At 37.0% G+C, this 16,570-nt stretch overlaps 1 protein-coding gene across 26 annotated transcripts in view; it reads right to left on the reverse strand.

Moving 5' to 3' along the window:
- hspg2 (heparan sulfate proteoglycan 2) overlaps positions 1-14,292 on the reverse strand; it is a 108,156-nt gene extending 93,864 nt beyond the window's left edge. For 17 of the 26 annotated variants that reach the window (XM_026243870.1, XM_026243860.1, XM_026243862.1 and 14 more), the window contains exon 1: positions 13,762-14,291. In XM_026243870.1, coding sequence (XP_026099655.1) covers positions 13,762-13,836 — 75 coding nt within the window. In that variant the 5' untranslated portion in view covers positions 13,837-14,291. Of the gene's footprint in view, positions 1-13,761 lie in introns of all 26 variants that reach the window. The other 9 variants (XM_026243858.1, XM_026243855.1, XM_026243853.1 and 6 more) reach the window with 3 other exon arrangements.
- Between the last annotated feature and the right edge of the window lie 2,278 nt (positions 14,293-16,570).

Below are 16,570 nucleotides of genomic sequence, written 5' to 3' on the forward strand. Positions count from 1 at the left end.
GATGTCCATGAGAAAAGGCTCCCAACAGATCACACAGGAACTCTCATAGAGGCCCGGTTACAAATAATTTAGCCACAAGTGCTGTCCCACAGAGTTTTTACATTCAGGAGATTGATTCAGAGACATAAAAATGCCACAGAACAGTTCATAGTGGCATGTTCAATCAGTATCATGAAGATTCATAATTTGACCATAAAACACCACAAATCTGCAAGTTTTCTAGTTACAAAAATGATAAATGCTTATTTGGAATAATATGCACCAATAAATCATGCACTGTAAGACCAGGTACATTCAGGTAAATTTGGATTTCATATGGACTAAAGTCACCCTTCTGGGCACTTTTACTCACCACATAAAATAATAAGGAATGATGACATATCTCATTCTGTCATATCTTGTCAAAACATAGCAAAGGCTAATAATTAAAACCGTACCCATTCTTCTGTTTCTATAGTCTCAACACTGCAGGTTTTCTCCACAAAAGAAGAAAGTGCATTAAACTTTTTAGCGCCTACAGACAGGTCTTGCACCCATGCCAAGGAATTTGACTCTGCAAGTCTTTCCTCCGTGCCAGAGCTCAAAAGTAGTGTGCCCCTGACACCACCCTTTGTACCCATGTCAAGACCACAACAGAGGCCTATAGGTAGCGCCAAGACTTTGAGTTTCCAGCGGTCTAGAAACCTACTCCACAGCAGCAGGACTTCTGGTTAGTCATCAATCAGCACTGGAAGGGTTGTTTAATTATCTGGTTTAAAGGATAATGGCTTTTGCTGGCTCTTAGTTGTATGTCATTATAAAGTCCAGGGTAATTAAGAACCTCTGGTTTGAAATGCTCCTTGTTCCTGCTCACCAACTGCGGGTAGTTGCCATAGGAATGCAATGTTTAGCCTATTGTTTGGACATCTATATTTTCATGTTCCACATTATTCTAGTACACATTTACATTTGATCAGTTCTTGCTTTTCCTGGGAATTAAACACATGACCTTGGCATTGTTAGAACTATGGTCTACACTTTAAGATAAGATTCACATTTAGTAACTGTAAGTGGAATTATCTTTATGTCATAAAATATTCAAATATATTATCAAGATAAAATCAGAGAGGATAAAAATTACAGGCTAGTTAAAATCATAGATGGGCAATAAGAGTCAACAACCTTGTTCTACTTTAAAGATCATTTACTGTCTTTTGATGTATTTCTGTGGACAAAACATTTTACAAAAATGTACTTAAAGGGACAGAACCTCTAGCAGTGGTGTGAACAGACCTCTGGAGGGGCAAGGGCAGAATGGCGTTACAAGGGCACAATCCGGAGGGGCGTGTATGGGTTTGTTCCCCTCAGCTAGGGTTGGGCAATATATTTTTAGAAATATCATGGTTTTTTCACAATTCTTTGTCATGTTGGTTTTTCTATTTTGCAAGCTGTTTGAGCATTACAGCCGAACATTACAGCCAAACAACTGCTCCCCAGGCACTGGAAAAAATAGCTGCCCACTGCTCCGGATGTGTATTCACGGTGTGTGTGTGTGTGTGTGTGTGTGTATGTGTGTGTGTGTGTGTGTGTGTGTGTGTGTGTGTGTGTGTGTGTGTGTGTGTGTGTTCCCTACTCACTGCTGTGTGTGTGCACTTGGATGGGTTAAATCCAGAGCACCAATTCCGAGTATGGGTTACCATACTTGGCAAATGTCATAACATTTCCACTTTCTTTCTTTTTTTATTCAAACAATTTTTTTCCTATTATAAAGACAAAGCCTTTTAAGGTAACAATACAAAAAAGTATGGTGGATATTTGGGCCAAAGTGGGTGAAGATAAAAATCTTTGTCATTATTTTATCTTTGTTATTAAAAAATGAGATCAAAGATCCACATTATAAATACACATAATATACAAATAAAATAAACAATGTTTAATTTTCAGGTACAATAGGTGTATTCATCAGGAGCATTAAAAAAATTTAAAATATAAATATAAAAATAAAACACTATATATGTATATATATATATTGATTCCTGTGGAATCAACTGTATTAAAGTTTTTCAGTCAAGAGTATTGAGTGATTTTTCTCTCTGCTTGGAATTTTATTAACATTAAAGGAACAATTCACCCAAAAATTAAAATAGTTTCGTATTTTTTATACCTTCATGTACTCACTCAAAGGTTGCTTTAAACCTGAATGAGTTTCCTTTTTCTGCTAAACATAAACGCTATTTTGAATAAGATTTTTAGATTTTCACCAAACAGTTGCTGGTTCATAGTGACTTTCATAGTATTTTTTTTCCTACTATCAAAGTCAATGTGGACCAGCACCTCTTTAGTTATCCAGATTCTTCAAAATATCTTATTTTGTGTTCAGTACAAGAAATCAATTAATACAGGTTTGGGACAACATGTGAGTGAATAAACAATGCCAAAAATTTAATTTTAGGGTGAACTCTCCCTTTAATTACAGTTGGCAGCATGTAGCCTACTGTCTCTTTAAGACATGCATGCATCTAATATACAGACATGCATCTATTTCTTTCAGTTGTTGACTTTCATTATAACCAACTGAGTCTATACATAAACCTTGTGTGTTTTGACAGTATTAGCAAAAAACCTAACTTAATTCAGTAATCAGGCATAGTTTGATGGGCTTTTTCATTTCCGTGTGCAAATTAAACTTTTAAATAACCAGTAAGGATTTAAAGCAGATGCAAAATGTACTTTTGTGAATAAGTGCAGTGTCCCGCGAGAGTAACTCTAGTGCTGAGTTAACGCTGATGTTAATGTATGTCGCAGTATATTGATTCGGCGGTGCCAGAACTGCAGCTGATAGAATGTGTGCTGTAGCACAATACAATGATATTTCTTCAAAGGCAGATCGTGGAGATATTTTTATCATCCGCGCCACTGATCTTAAGGATAAATTTCTTCTCCTGATCAAACTTACAGCTTCCAGATGACCAGCAAAAAGAAAAGAGTAGTTCATGTTTTAAACAAAAAAGGATATATAACAAAAATGATTAACTCTTAAATTAAAAGTCCTCCTTTTGAAATATACTTAGCCTCTATAGCAAGGAGATGATTCTAAAGACAGTCACCGAGAGGATGAAATTGCAGTTTTGGTGTTTATGTGTGGGTGGAGACAAAATTGCACTAGGCCAGTTTAGTCTGAAAACCACAAAAATTTGTTCAAACCAAGAACAGTTTAGTATGAGCATGATACTGCTGCTGTTTTTCAAGTCATCTATGCCCACAAGACATGGGTCATCAGTTTACTATTAGCAATGAGTCAAATCTCACATGAATCAATGTTTCTAAAAAAAAACCTAACAATATAATGATCAATTCTTGCAAAGGTAATAAACTTGCGTGACCGATGATTCTAATAAAACGTCAGTATAACACTATAGTGCAGAAAATATTGGAATGGGATTAAGTACACTTTGAAAACAGGGTCTAGTATGCATTTAATGGTAACAACAGGGGCCAAACTGATGTGCTGTGGTGATTTAAAACTGGCAAAGCACTTAAACACACAGGATTCACTTTCCTCCTTTATCAGACAATAGCTTAGGTTTCTTTCCAACTGTTCGTGCCAGCATTCATCACACTTGCGAGGATGTCAAAACACTGTAAACGTTGATCATACAGCAGCCTAAAGCAGTTGTAATGAATATAGAAAGGGATATATATATATTAGAACAGGTTTAAATAAAGTGAGCAAAGACACACCATCAGCTACTCCCTTGCCGTTGGATAGGAGCACACGGTTGAAGGCTGTGGTATCTGCACCAATCATAATGTGCCTTACGCATACATAGTGGTCTGCAAAAACAGGTTGGAGAGTGGGATCATACTTTTTCCATTAGATGACTTTGGCATGAAATATGCAGCCTGAAACCATCAGTGGCAAAGTTCCTCCATGGAAAACATTGCAGCAAAGCACTGAAACTTCTGGTCATGGAAATATAAATGTGAGATGAGAAGTTTGCAGTGTGGGATGTTGTTTTGGCACCATCAAGAGCAGGTGGCTCCCTAGTAATTTCATCATTTCCAGTTTGAACATGTTTGCTCTTATAGTTTGGTACCAGGTATGCTTGATACTGATCTAAACATGTGGCTGCAAACGCAAGGATCACTTGAACCAACCAATTTCTTTTCGATTGAAATACATTATAAAAGCAGTAAGGAAATATTGGGCAGGACTTTGATATAATTCTGAAGGGGAATAACTAGATACATTGAAAGAAACACAAACAGTGGAATCAAAAGTCCACTAATGATATCATTAGTTTTACTGAAGAAAAAAATTGACTTGAAAAGCTTAATTAAAAAATATATATATATTATATATATTAAAATATATATATTTTTCCATTTAAAAAATATTCAAAAAATATTAATGCATCGTTTTTCCTTCTGGAGCATCAGTGAACATTTGAACCTTCTGTGATAGTTGCATATGGATGGATCTCAAAATCATACAGTCATTGTTGGAAAGGGTTCAAGTACACAAAAATACTGGAAAACCAAATAATTTGTGGGACCTGTAGGATTTTTTTGATGAACAGCAGGCAGTTTAACTGTTCAGGACAAACAAGGGACTCCTGTAAAACTATCACAAAAAAAAAAACAGCTGTGGATCATTCAGGTAACAACACAGTATTAAGAATCAAGGGGATGTTACCTTTTAAACTGGGTCATTTGTATAAATTCAACTATTATTTTTCTCTTGTGGACTATATGTAAATATCTTTTATGTGAAATATCTTATTCAGGTCAGTAAATAAACAATAACATACATTTTGTATGATCCCTTTTATTTTAAGTAATTAACATTTTGCAGATTCTGAAAGGGGGGTGTAAACTTTTGACCTTAACTATATATATTCAATTTACTTCAGACTTATGTGCCTTCTAGAAGCTTGCATTCTGTAAGTGAAAGTCGCTTTATTGTGCCATCCCAAATAGGCACAAAATCACTTAAATGAAATGTTCCCTCCTGGTGGAATGACCTGCCCAACTCAATATGAGCAGCTGAGTCCTTATCCATCTTTAAGAATTGGCTAAAAACACATCTCACACTAACTTGTCTCCTCTTTTTGTATTCTATCTACACTACAGTGCCCTCTATAAGTACTAGAACAGTAAAGACAAAATTGCTCTGTTTGTTGTGGAGTCAAGAAATCTGTAATTGTGATTAAAAGATGAATATGAGGCAAAACAACAAATTGTCACATTTTGTCATTGGGTGTTTCAACACACGTTTTCGCAACTAAGAAGACCACTTAGAAGAAGCACTTTTAGAGTTTCATCCCCCATCTGATGTGAGCATAAATATTGGTGACTTTATAGCTGACTTTGAGAGAAAAGCAAGCAATCTAAATGCTAAAAGAGGAAGTCAACTAAAAACAAAGGGCATGGAAAAATCAAGAGTTTGGAAACCACCTGCGACATCAGTAACCAACAATGATCTGGTCGGCTTAGAAAAAAAGCAGTAGTTGATGACAGACAAATCATAAAAGCTCAGCTGTGAAACAGAACCATAAAATACGTGACTGTGAAATCACCAACAACCTCCAGAAAGCTGGGGTGATGCTCTGACAATCTACTGTCCGCAGGAGACAGACTTTGACACAGAATTACAGAGGCTACAGCAAGATGCAAACCTCTGACAAGCACTAAAACTAGAAAGGCAAGATTAAAGTTTGCAAAAGCCAGTAGAGTTTTGGACCAGAGGTTTATGGACAGATGAGACAAAGATTAACCTTTATCTAAGTGATGGGAAAGCAAAACTTTGGAGAAAAAAGGGGACTGCAAATGATCCTAAGCATACAGCCTCAGTAAGTGCATAAGTGCAAATAGTACATAACCCAAATTATTTCTCTCCCATTTTACATAATTTTAAACCGTGTTCATTTTCACAATATAAATTGAAACATAAATAACCAAATGAGAATTTTGCAACCCAACTGTATAATATAGGACAGAATTTGAGGGAGGGAAATCTTAGATTGTCTTTGTGTGCATCTATGGTACAGGAAAGACTCACAGGAAAGCCTGAGTAAACTTTGTTGTTGGAAAGGGAATTTTGCCTCTCAGAGATAATTTTGCATTTAATTTCCCTGGCAGGATGATGAATCAGCAACTTGGCAATAGAGATTCACTGCTGACCCTAAAATCAATGCACTGCCACTTTTGGCCATGCAGATATCCTCAACTGGAAGAGAGATGCAGATTTCCTCTCTTATCATTCAGCACACATTGACAGGAACCAGGGACTGTAAAGTCATTCACAGAGGTCTTGTGTTAAATGTCAATTGCCAGTCTGCCACAAGAAATACAAATGGCATATTACCAGCAAGAATTTATTCAGGTAAAATATAATCTTTCTTCAGCCACATCCTCACCCATAAGCCAACACAAGAATTACCTCACATCTCGACTCTCTCATCTGAATGACAAAGAGAAGCTCTGCTTGCCAACAGCCAAGGGCCAGAAGTGCCCGGCTCCTGTAGAGGAGCTGTTGACATGCTAATGTACAATCAGCCTCCTGGGTGGCTCACCTAGATTTATCTGTGGCCTCTTTGGTTGAACCCAGCAGGCAGAGTGGTGTAGAGAAGGTGGCAGATATGCTGAATAGTGCTCCGAATGCTCAAAGGGGCCAATCACAGCACAGCAAACTGTGACAGACCCTGGCTACCACTTCAAAAGAAAGTATATTACCATCACTGCACTCAATCACTATATTCCAGGGGACACTAGGTCAATGGCACTTGTTAAAATGTCACTTAGATGCAGCTTTACACATTTGTTTTGGTTAAACACTACAAAGCAAGTCTTTGTGGCCTTTTATGTTCACCAAACACCAGACATAATAAAGATGGGATTTACCTTTCTGGTCCTTTTTTTTGTAAATTGACAAAAGCAGCGTTCACAAAATCAAATGCACCATCGTCTGTCTTCTCGTTTTTATTTTCCTTTTGCTGTGACATACTGTGACCTGAGGGCACCGAATTTTTTTTCTTTCTCAGCATGATCTTGGCACTCAAATCCTATGGGGGTTTGCAGGAGGCTTGGAAAAAGTAGCGCCTTTCTTTCTTGGGCAAGCTGAGGCTTGTCGTAGATTAATGGAAGAAGAGGTCTCTGTGGAGAACTCCATTCACACGCGGTTTTTACAAGATCGAGTGAGACACTCTTTACAACCTCATCTTACCATAAATATCCAGCAAGCACTGACAAAAGTTACCTATGATGACATGTACTGAGTGATACGGAAACACTGATATGTAGAATGTAGAAGGCAGTGATTAGTAGACCGATATTAGAAATCAATGGCGCTTTTCCACTGTGTGGAATAACTCGGCACGTCTCCACGTAGTTTACATTTCCACTGCAGTTCAGTACCACCTTAAGCCGCCTTCAGACTCCACGATTTTAGCCCAGTTTTTGGCATGCTAAATATCTGGACCTGTCGACGATTCAAAATCATGCTGTGTGAAAAGTGTTCTGACTGAAAACTACATCGGCGATGACCGACAACCACTGAGAAAGCAAGATCCAGAGAAGCGAGGAGTTCGGGGAGGAGATAAGACCACAATATTAGCAAGCATGATATAATAAGAACACACAATCCTTGTTCCTCGCATCTCCCCGACCATTTCCTCCTCCATAATCTTCTTTTCTTTTTTTTGTTTTCGCTGCAAATCAGCGCACAGGCAATTTTTACTGCAAGCTTGTTGCGGGCTACCATTTTTAATAATAATCCCAGTCTCACTAGAGAACTCCAGTCTTGCACGCATGATATCGCGTTGTTTTCTTGACACATCTCGCGTGTGTTTGGTTGTGAAACATAGTTTGTGTGCCAGACAGAGTTGTCGGCGATTCTTTCTATTGTAAAGTCATACAGTGTGAAACCTTCTGTCGCCAATCCATCGTGTAGTGTGAACACAGCAGCGACTGAATGCTGGACAAGATAGTCATGCAGTGTGAAAAGAACACTGAACTCTGAACTCAGCTTTAGAGGGGGTGGGATTATTCACATGTTGTTATAATTGCACCACCTCTACTGCCAGGACTCCTAAAAAAAAAATCATTCATTGCCGCCCCATCAAACTCTTGCTGGATCTGCTCCTCTGCTATCAACGAGAGGAACGTCTGTAAACTAACTCAGTGTTAGATGTTGGCAAAGGCCATTTTAAAATAAAACAAATAGTGGAAGTGTAAATGAGCACAAACAATTAATTTAAAATAAAATAACAACAAAAAATATAATTTTGAGGTATCATTCGATAACCAATATGGTGGATTTTATTGAGATAATTAGGATGGATGGATGGATGTGCCCTTCTGGACTGTTCTCCAAAAGCAGCGTGGTAAAATGTGACAAAGGATCAAGAAAAGAGCTTTGTAGGGGTCAGATTAAGGGCACATCTTATGAAGCATCAAGCGGCACAATGAGTATGAACACTCATGTCTGCACTTGCAAGGGTTACAATACCAGCTGAGCTGCAGCTGTTTTTGGAGTCTGCCTACTGCTCTATCACAGACAGCTCGCAAATAAAAGATGAAGATTCCAACAGTGATGTACCACAGGTTACCGGCAGATGAAGCGTATCAGAGGGACGAATTGATGTGTGTACGATCACAAATACGGGTGGAAACAATCCTCTGCAAACTGTATTCAAAAGACCAACATTTTGTGTGTACATTTCAAAATGAAGCATGTATTATAAAGTAAAATACAAAACAATACTGTAAGGCGGTATTTCCAAAAGTCAAGTCAATACATCAGCACTTAAATATGCAGTTCTAACCACTTTGAACTCAATGCAAACCACAGTCACAGTTCACAACAGCAAATAACAGCAGCAGGCTGTTTTCCACATGTGCCAATACGTTTACATCCAGCAAGATCGATAAAAAAACCCACAGCATTTACAACAAGAGCCAAAAGATGATCTATACCAAACTAAGATTGAAAATTTACATTTTTTTTCCCATAATGTGACATACGATACATCCAAGAGTAACGGATCACTGAAAAAGAAAAGATAAATAAGCGACTTCATTCTGTACATCTTTTTTTTTGTTTGTTTGTTGTTAAAGATTTTACCTTTCATGTTTGCCTTAAACTCAGAAAGTAAAGAATTGAAACCAGCAACCACAAGGTTATGGGTTTGATTCCCAAAGAGTGCATTCACTGAAAAACTGGATCAATTAAATGCAACATTAATCATTTTGGATAAAAGGTTCTGCCAAATGCACAGAAATGTAATCCAAGAGTTATATACAGGTGCTGGTCATCTAATTAGAATATCATAAGTTTATTTCATTAATTCCATTCAAATAAGTGAAAGTTGTATATTATATTCAATCATTACACACAGACTGATATATTTCAAATGTTTATTTCTTTTAATTTTGATGATTATAACTGACAACTAAGAAAAATCCCAAATTTAGTATCGGTGAAAAGGTTCAATATTGAAGACACCTGGTGCCACACTCTAATCAGCTAATTAACTCAAAACACCTGCAAAGGCCTTCAAATGGTCTCTCAGTCTAGTTCTGTAGGCTACACAATCATCGGGGACCTAGTAACGTTGCCGGGTTCAGTCCCGGGAAGAACGCTGTGTGAACAAAAGCCAGATCTAATGCCGTGTCGTGGTGATGATGCACGTTATCATGCGACTCTTTTACCGGCTGTTTTGAAGGCAGATCAACATTCGCAACAAAAAAAGTTTGCAAACTGTAATGAAGCAGAGATCAGTTAGCTCCTCACTTTCCGTTCTGACGTTGAGATCATTCACCAGCTACAGTGAAAGTATAACGTACCTAACGTTTTCGACTCGTACATTACATGTCATGCCCTGATGTCACGTGTCGTTACAGGATCTTTACGGGTTGTGTGTGAAAGCACGCACATATCCCGGGTAATCACTGGCAGTGTGAAAGTGCAAAATCTAGTGACCCGGGAACAATTGCCGGAACACTTTACCCATGTATTTGCTGGAATCGCAGTGTGAAAGGGGCTCAAAAGATGACCATTGACTCCTTGCACAAGGAGTGCAAGACACAAAAGGTCATTGCAAAAGAGACTGGCTGTTCACAGAGCTCATTGTCCAAGCACATTAATAGAGAGGCTAAGGGAAGGAAAAGATGTGGTAGGAAAAATGTCCAAGCAATAGGGATAACTAAGTATTGAGTGCTGTACATGTTCATACTTTTCAGTTGACCAAGATTTCTAAAAATCCTTTCTTTGTATTGGTCTTAAGTAATATTCTAATTTTCTGAGATAATGAATTTGGGATTTTCCTTAGTTGCCAGTTATAATCATCAAAATGAAAATAAATTAAAAAAAAATTATGAATGAATGTAATATACAAGTTTCACTTTTTGAATGGAATTAGTGAAATAAATAAACTTTTTGATGATATTCTAATTATATGACCAGCACCTGTATAAGAGGTCTTAGATTACACTACACTCCTAAAAAATAGAGGTTCTTTATTGGCACCAATAGTTCCATGACAAACCTTTTAATATCCATGGAACTTAACATTGCGCAAAAGACTCTTTATAGTAGAACAAGAGTATTCAAAGTATATTAATCTTCTGGTTATTAAACTGTTCTTCACAATAAAGAGTAAAATGGTTCTTTTAAGAAGTCTTCACGTTTGGGGAATCCAGAATGGTTCTTCTATGGCTTCGTTGTGCATACCTCACTTGAGAACATTTATTTTTAATAGCTTAGTATACTTTTTTCTGCAATAAATTCAAGTACCTAGCATTTGCTGGATGTAACAGACCATATTAGGTTGCCATACAGCTCACAAACAAGATACATAAAAAAGCACACTGAGACCATTAATAATCTCCTGTCCTCAAAATCTCATTGAACATGGGCCCAGTTATCCCAGCACTGTGCGCTAGATTCCTCTGCGCTTACTTGGAAGACCACGTGGGTGTTAAATTGACCAGGATGGCTGGACTATATCTAGATATTGCATAAGATACAGTAAATGTGGGCATACTAGGGAGGCCAAGATGGTGAAAGACACAACAGAAATGTGCTTGTAACTACGGTCTGGAGCAGTAAACCCAATATACCCACAGGAATCCAGACCTACCTTAAAATCCACCCCAGATGAAGTCAGGGTACACTTGTGACTGTTTATTCAGAGAGACATCTCAAAATAAAATAGCATGTCGTAACGCTAGATATCATGGGACAAAGCTCCAACACTTAAAAGGCTTTGTAGAGTCAAAAACAGAGCTAATAATAACAAACGACCTACTTTTAAAGGGATGATCCAGAGAAAAATAAAAGTTCTGTCATCATTTATTCACCCTCATGTGATTTTAATAAACAAAAAGAAGAGAACAAGAAGATTAGTTTGTCCATATAATCACACTCAGTAAGGTCCAAAAATAACACTAGACCCCATTGACTTTCATTGTATTGACAAAATAAAACAAGGAAACATTTTTCAAAATATCTTCTTTTGTGTTCCTCAAAAGAGAAACATCATACACGTTAGAAATAAGATGTTAATTATTACAGAATCGTTTTTCACTATTCCTTTAAATGATTGGTATAAATCCAATTTATGATAAAAAACCAATCCCAACTAACAAAAAAACGATTTGCTTAAGTGAACTGAAACTTTGTTAATCGACAACTGCAGGTCTACGTCTCTCAAAAGAGTTTCCTACTTTTTTTTCTCCATTTCAAATAAAAGTCAAACAACCTAAACGCAAAAGGACAGTGGGCGTAAACCCACTTGCAACCCTTCTTTATCATCACACAATACTTCAATGACCTCACAAGAATCCAGTTTAACCCAAAAATTACATGTGTCAATAAATAGGAAAGAATCGCCTCTCAATTACCATGTCATTGACAGTTAACAGCAGGGAGGGAGCACTTGATTGCGTCAGTAAACTAAAAGGTAATAAAGTGCTTTTATTGGGGTTTTGTCAATGCTGATTGATACTTATGACCCTGAAATTCCAGTAGGACACCAGGGATGCCGGTGGCAACTGAAGCCCTAAGTGTTCAACTGAATGAAATGAACTCTTTGTCAAATCTTAGGCAGGCTTGTAATGGAAAAAACACATGGCACTGCTTCCATTTAATTCAATTATATTGCAATTGACTCAGTGGTTCCTGGGACAAAGCAGCGAAGATCTCAAATTACCAAAGGCGATTGGGCCCCTGCCATACATCAGTAAACTAAGAGAGGCTCATGTTCACTAGTGTCTGAATGATAAGAGAGGGATTATACATGATATGCAGGATGAACACAAGCCGATTTAAAGAATCCCGAGTTATACATGACAGGACTTTCCGTTAGCATGTGATGCAGAGGATGTTTGAAGAATTTCAACATCAAAGGCTTTCCAAGGCACCACTAATTTGAGCTAACTAGTTAAACTAACTCCAAAAAGTAAAGGAGGGGGTAAATGACTGTACAGCCTACTTAGAATCTCTCCCCTAAAAAAAGGTGGTTTATAGTAGTTTACGATCAGTGAAAGTAAATTTGATATGCTTTACAAGGAACCGATCGACAATAGCTTAGTGTATAGTTCAACTTTAAGCAAAATAGTGCAGTATTACAAAAGCTGATTTACTTTCCACTTTGTGGTGTTAAAGTAATTTCACATGCTATTCCAACGGATCAATTCCAGTCAGTAACTCTCCACCTACATGTGCAATAAAGTTCAAATGAATCTACCAGCAAGCTGGAAATAGTACAGTATTACAGGTACCAAGAAAGATGAGATGTAGGTATTTGTTTTTCACATTAACTTTCATACTTACTCATTAGATTGGCTGCTTTGCCTCATTGAGACACTGTTTATTTTAATCACCATTTACTTTATCAAACTGTTGCTGTAACACAATGTCAGAATAAAGCAAGAATTCAAAGACAGTTTTCACAAGGTTGTCAATTTCTTTACAAGTACCTTACACAAACATTGAGGGTCAATAAGCAAGTCTTTCCAGAAGTTGTGCTTTTATGTGATTTATAAAAAGCATAGGAGAAAAATGCAGCGCAGAAAACGGAAGCAATCACAGAATTAGTTTATGCCACTCATAATCTAATCAAGATAACCCGCTTCCTGTTTCACTTGCAACTATAATAAACAACAAATATATTATATATATATATATATATATATATATATATATATATATATATATATGACTATGCAACTATTACATAACACATATATGAAATATATTAATGTGCATTATAGGATATGCAATATGACATTACAGTATGAACAGCAGTATCTTGCAGGATTTATACAATGTATACAACATCAATAATAGGGGTTTAAATTAGGAAGCCATGCATTTTTATAAGTAGGTGTGGAATGAAAGTGCTCCAAATCAATGAGTGTCAAAGAAATAAAGTTAATCAAGTATACAGGCATGCAAGACGCCAGTGAGACCAACTATGAATAGCTCGTTTCTATGGTTAAAATTAGACCAGGACTAGAACACACATGGAACACTTGAGTCGAGCTTTAGTTATGCGTGCGAGATCAATGCTACGCAACACAACGTTCACACACAATACGCGATTTACTAAACGATGCAAAAAAAAAAAAAAGTGAAAAGAAGTGAAAATTGATTAAATAACGACGCAAAGTTTTGCAAAGTAACTTTGTGCGTGAATTTCCATTGATATAGTTACCCGATACAAAATGGCAAGGAATTGTGATATCAAAAGTGTATAAAAATACAAATGAATCACTTACATTAAACAGATGCGAAGTAAACATCAAAGGGAGGATAAAAAGAGTGAGTTTATGGGCACGTATTCTCGTTCCCATTTCTGCCAACCCTGCACGACTCCGAACACGCCGCTGGGAAAATCAAAGTCCGTCACTTGAAGCCACTGAGAATTATATTCGCAAAAGTTTGAAGCGTTTCTTCTACAGCAAGGCCGCCGTCGCTTCTCCGTCCCACACTTGGTGGGACTTCATTTACCGAAGAAGAAAGAAATCCGTCTGCTGTTGAGTCCTTGTGAGAGATAACACGAAGGGAAACTGATGGTTGACTTGTGAATATCCGTTTTGTTCTGTTGGTCCCACTTTCCTATGGGCAGCAGAAAGTTCAGTATGCACTGCCTTAGCGGATCACTTCAGTGCGATGATGTTTAACTGTTGACGATGGCCGTGTCTCAAATCATAGTGAGTTGCCTGGACAGCATATTTGAGGGCTGTTCAGCAGAGGCGAAAAGCCACTCGAAACGTAGGCTATACGATGCACAGAAGTATGTCGCCCAAATATGTTTTCTAGATAGGCAGCTCACTAGGATTTGAGACAGCTTACTAGCGATTGGTGTAAAAGGCGGAATGGAATTCCGGGAGCGGGATCTTAAAGCTGGACTATACGCCTCTTCTACATGAGGCTACTTCTCTCTTTTACATGAAAATACACAACATATGTCTTGTACTGTGACTTTACAAAATGTCTAAAAAATGCAAATAAGTTAATTTAAAAATATATGAAATAACCATTAATCTGTAATGCCTGTTGTGTAATTTTTTTATTATAATAATAAGCTAAATATTTAATAAAACCCTTCACCTTTGCCAGTTCATGCTTGTTACACCCAGGATGAATACAGTTATTTGACATCATATTTTAAAACAACACCAATGTCAATTAATCAGAAAACATCTCACTTTGAAATATTATTTAAAAAGCAAACCCGAATTTACAGCTCTACATCTATTAATCATATTTGCAAAGTCACTTCAGTTGGATTTTGAAAGATGCCGAAACAAACATTAATAAAGGTGATTATTAGAAAATGTTTACAAATTCTAATGACAATTACAGTACTCTGGTAATTATTATTATTATTATTTTGCATTATTTGTTTTCTGAAAGTATGGTTGTTTTGTAAATCGACATTATTCCAAAGTTAAAAGTTATCACATTTGATTATGACGCTTGTTCGTGAGCTTTCTATTGTTTGCTGTTCAAATAAATGTGCTCTGGGTTAAATCACTTTGTGGCAGTAGCACCACCTAATGACGCAAAACATATGATGCTTAACTCTCTGCTGCAGATGTCAATGTTGATTATTTACAGCTGGATATTTTATGGTTTGGCCCAAAAATACTTATCTCTGTCAAAAAATGTAAACTTGAGTTACATCATTTTTGTTCAGTTTACATATTTTCACATTTCTCTTGGCAGACTCTTCAGCAAAGCCTTTAAGATCTAATATAATCCTGGCACAGCTAGCAGAAATTAATACTGACCTCCTTTTACTGAAAGAAAGAGCTAATTATGCATCTATAAAACTGTGAAACCACCAGTGATGGTGACTGCCTATCTTTGGCTATATTAGAAACGTACCCAAACAAATGGATCAGGAAGCATGTGGACATCTTATGTTACAATGTTGCTTTATGACCACATAGGCTAAGTCTATAAAATGTACCTATATCATTAGATCCAGTAGTGCACTAACCTTACCTCAAAACAAGTTTAACCACATACAATAAACACTTCCCTGATCACTTCTTTAATTTCTTTCTGTTTAGCCATTCTGAATTTTCTCCAAACAATATCACAAGGACATCTGCACATGATCTGTTTACATGCCCAGTCACATCCATAACGGGGACAAAGTATGCCTCTGTCTTGCGGTGAGTTTTCAGAGCAGCTGTTTTTAATTTAGACTGCATATGCCCAGCTGGATTTCCTCTAGCAACTCCAAAACAAGGCTGTAGAGAATGATTATTGAGAAAGCAGCCAAGATGCATCACTGTATCTGTGAAAATACAGATGCAGGTTGCTTGCGACACGAAATGGATGTCAGATTGTTACATCTGACTATGTAGCTGACTGGAATTAAATAATTCATGCTACATTCCTTTTGGATTAACTTTCTTTGAGTCCTCCCAGCTAAATTGCCAAAATGAGAGCTTGGGAGGGAAAATTATGCCTGGAATGAACACATGAATATCGGAAAATAATCTGAGAAGACATAAAAGTAAAACAGTGAATAATTGTATTTTTCATAACGAGTGTCTGAAAACCAAAATCAGGTGTATTTGTTTATGAGCAGTGCATATGCATGGAATATCTGAACCGGTGTCTCCACCTGCTGGAAGTTATAAGTAAATGTTCTGGAATACAACGTACTAGTCACCAGAACATTACAAAACAAGACTGGAAAATGCTAAAACGTTGTTCCTTTTGGGAGAGTATATTTTTTCCTTTTGGAAGAGTATACGTCTTAATGTGTCTTATTGTGTTATTTCCATTGCATTCTATTTAAATATTCATTATGGCATGTCATTATATTAAAAAAGCATTCATAGTGACTAAGGATGCAAGCAACTTTTTTTTATACCAACATAGCACGTGAAGACAGTTTAAAAAAAACTTTCACGATTTGACGACTGTTTAATTTCTGTTTGGAGATACAGTCTTTAGGGAACTTTTGCAAGCAGGCGGGTTAAGCAGCCTTTCAGGAAAGTCAACTTTCCTGGTTTATATAAAGGAAGAGAAGAAACTCAAAAATAGACCAAAGACGAGTAAGGT

Source organism: Carassius auratus, unplaced genomic scaffold (genome assembly GCF_003368295.1).
Source record: "Carassius auratus strain Wakin unplaced genomic scaffold, ASM336829v1 scaf_tig00004557, whole genome shotgun sequence".
Taxonomy (NCBI): domain Eukaryota; kingdom Metazoa; phylum Chordata; class Actinopteri; order Cypriniformes; family Cyprinidae; genus Carassius; species Carassius auratus.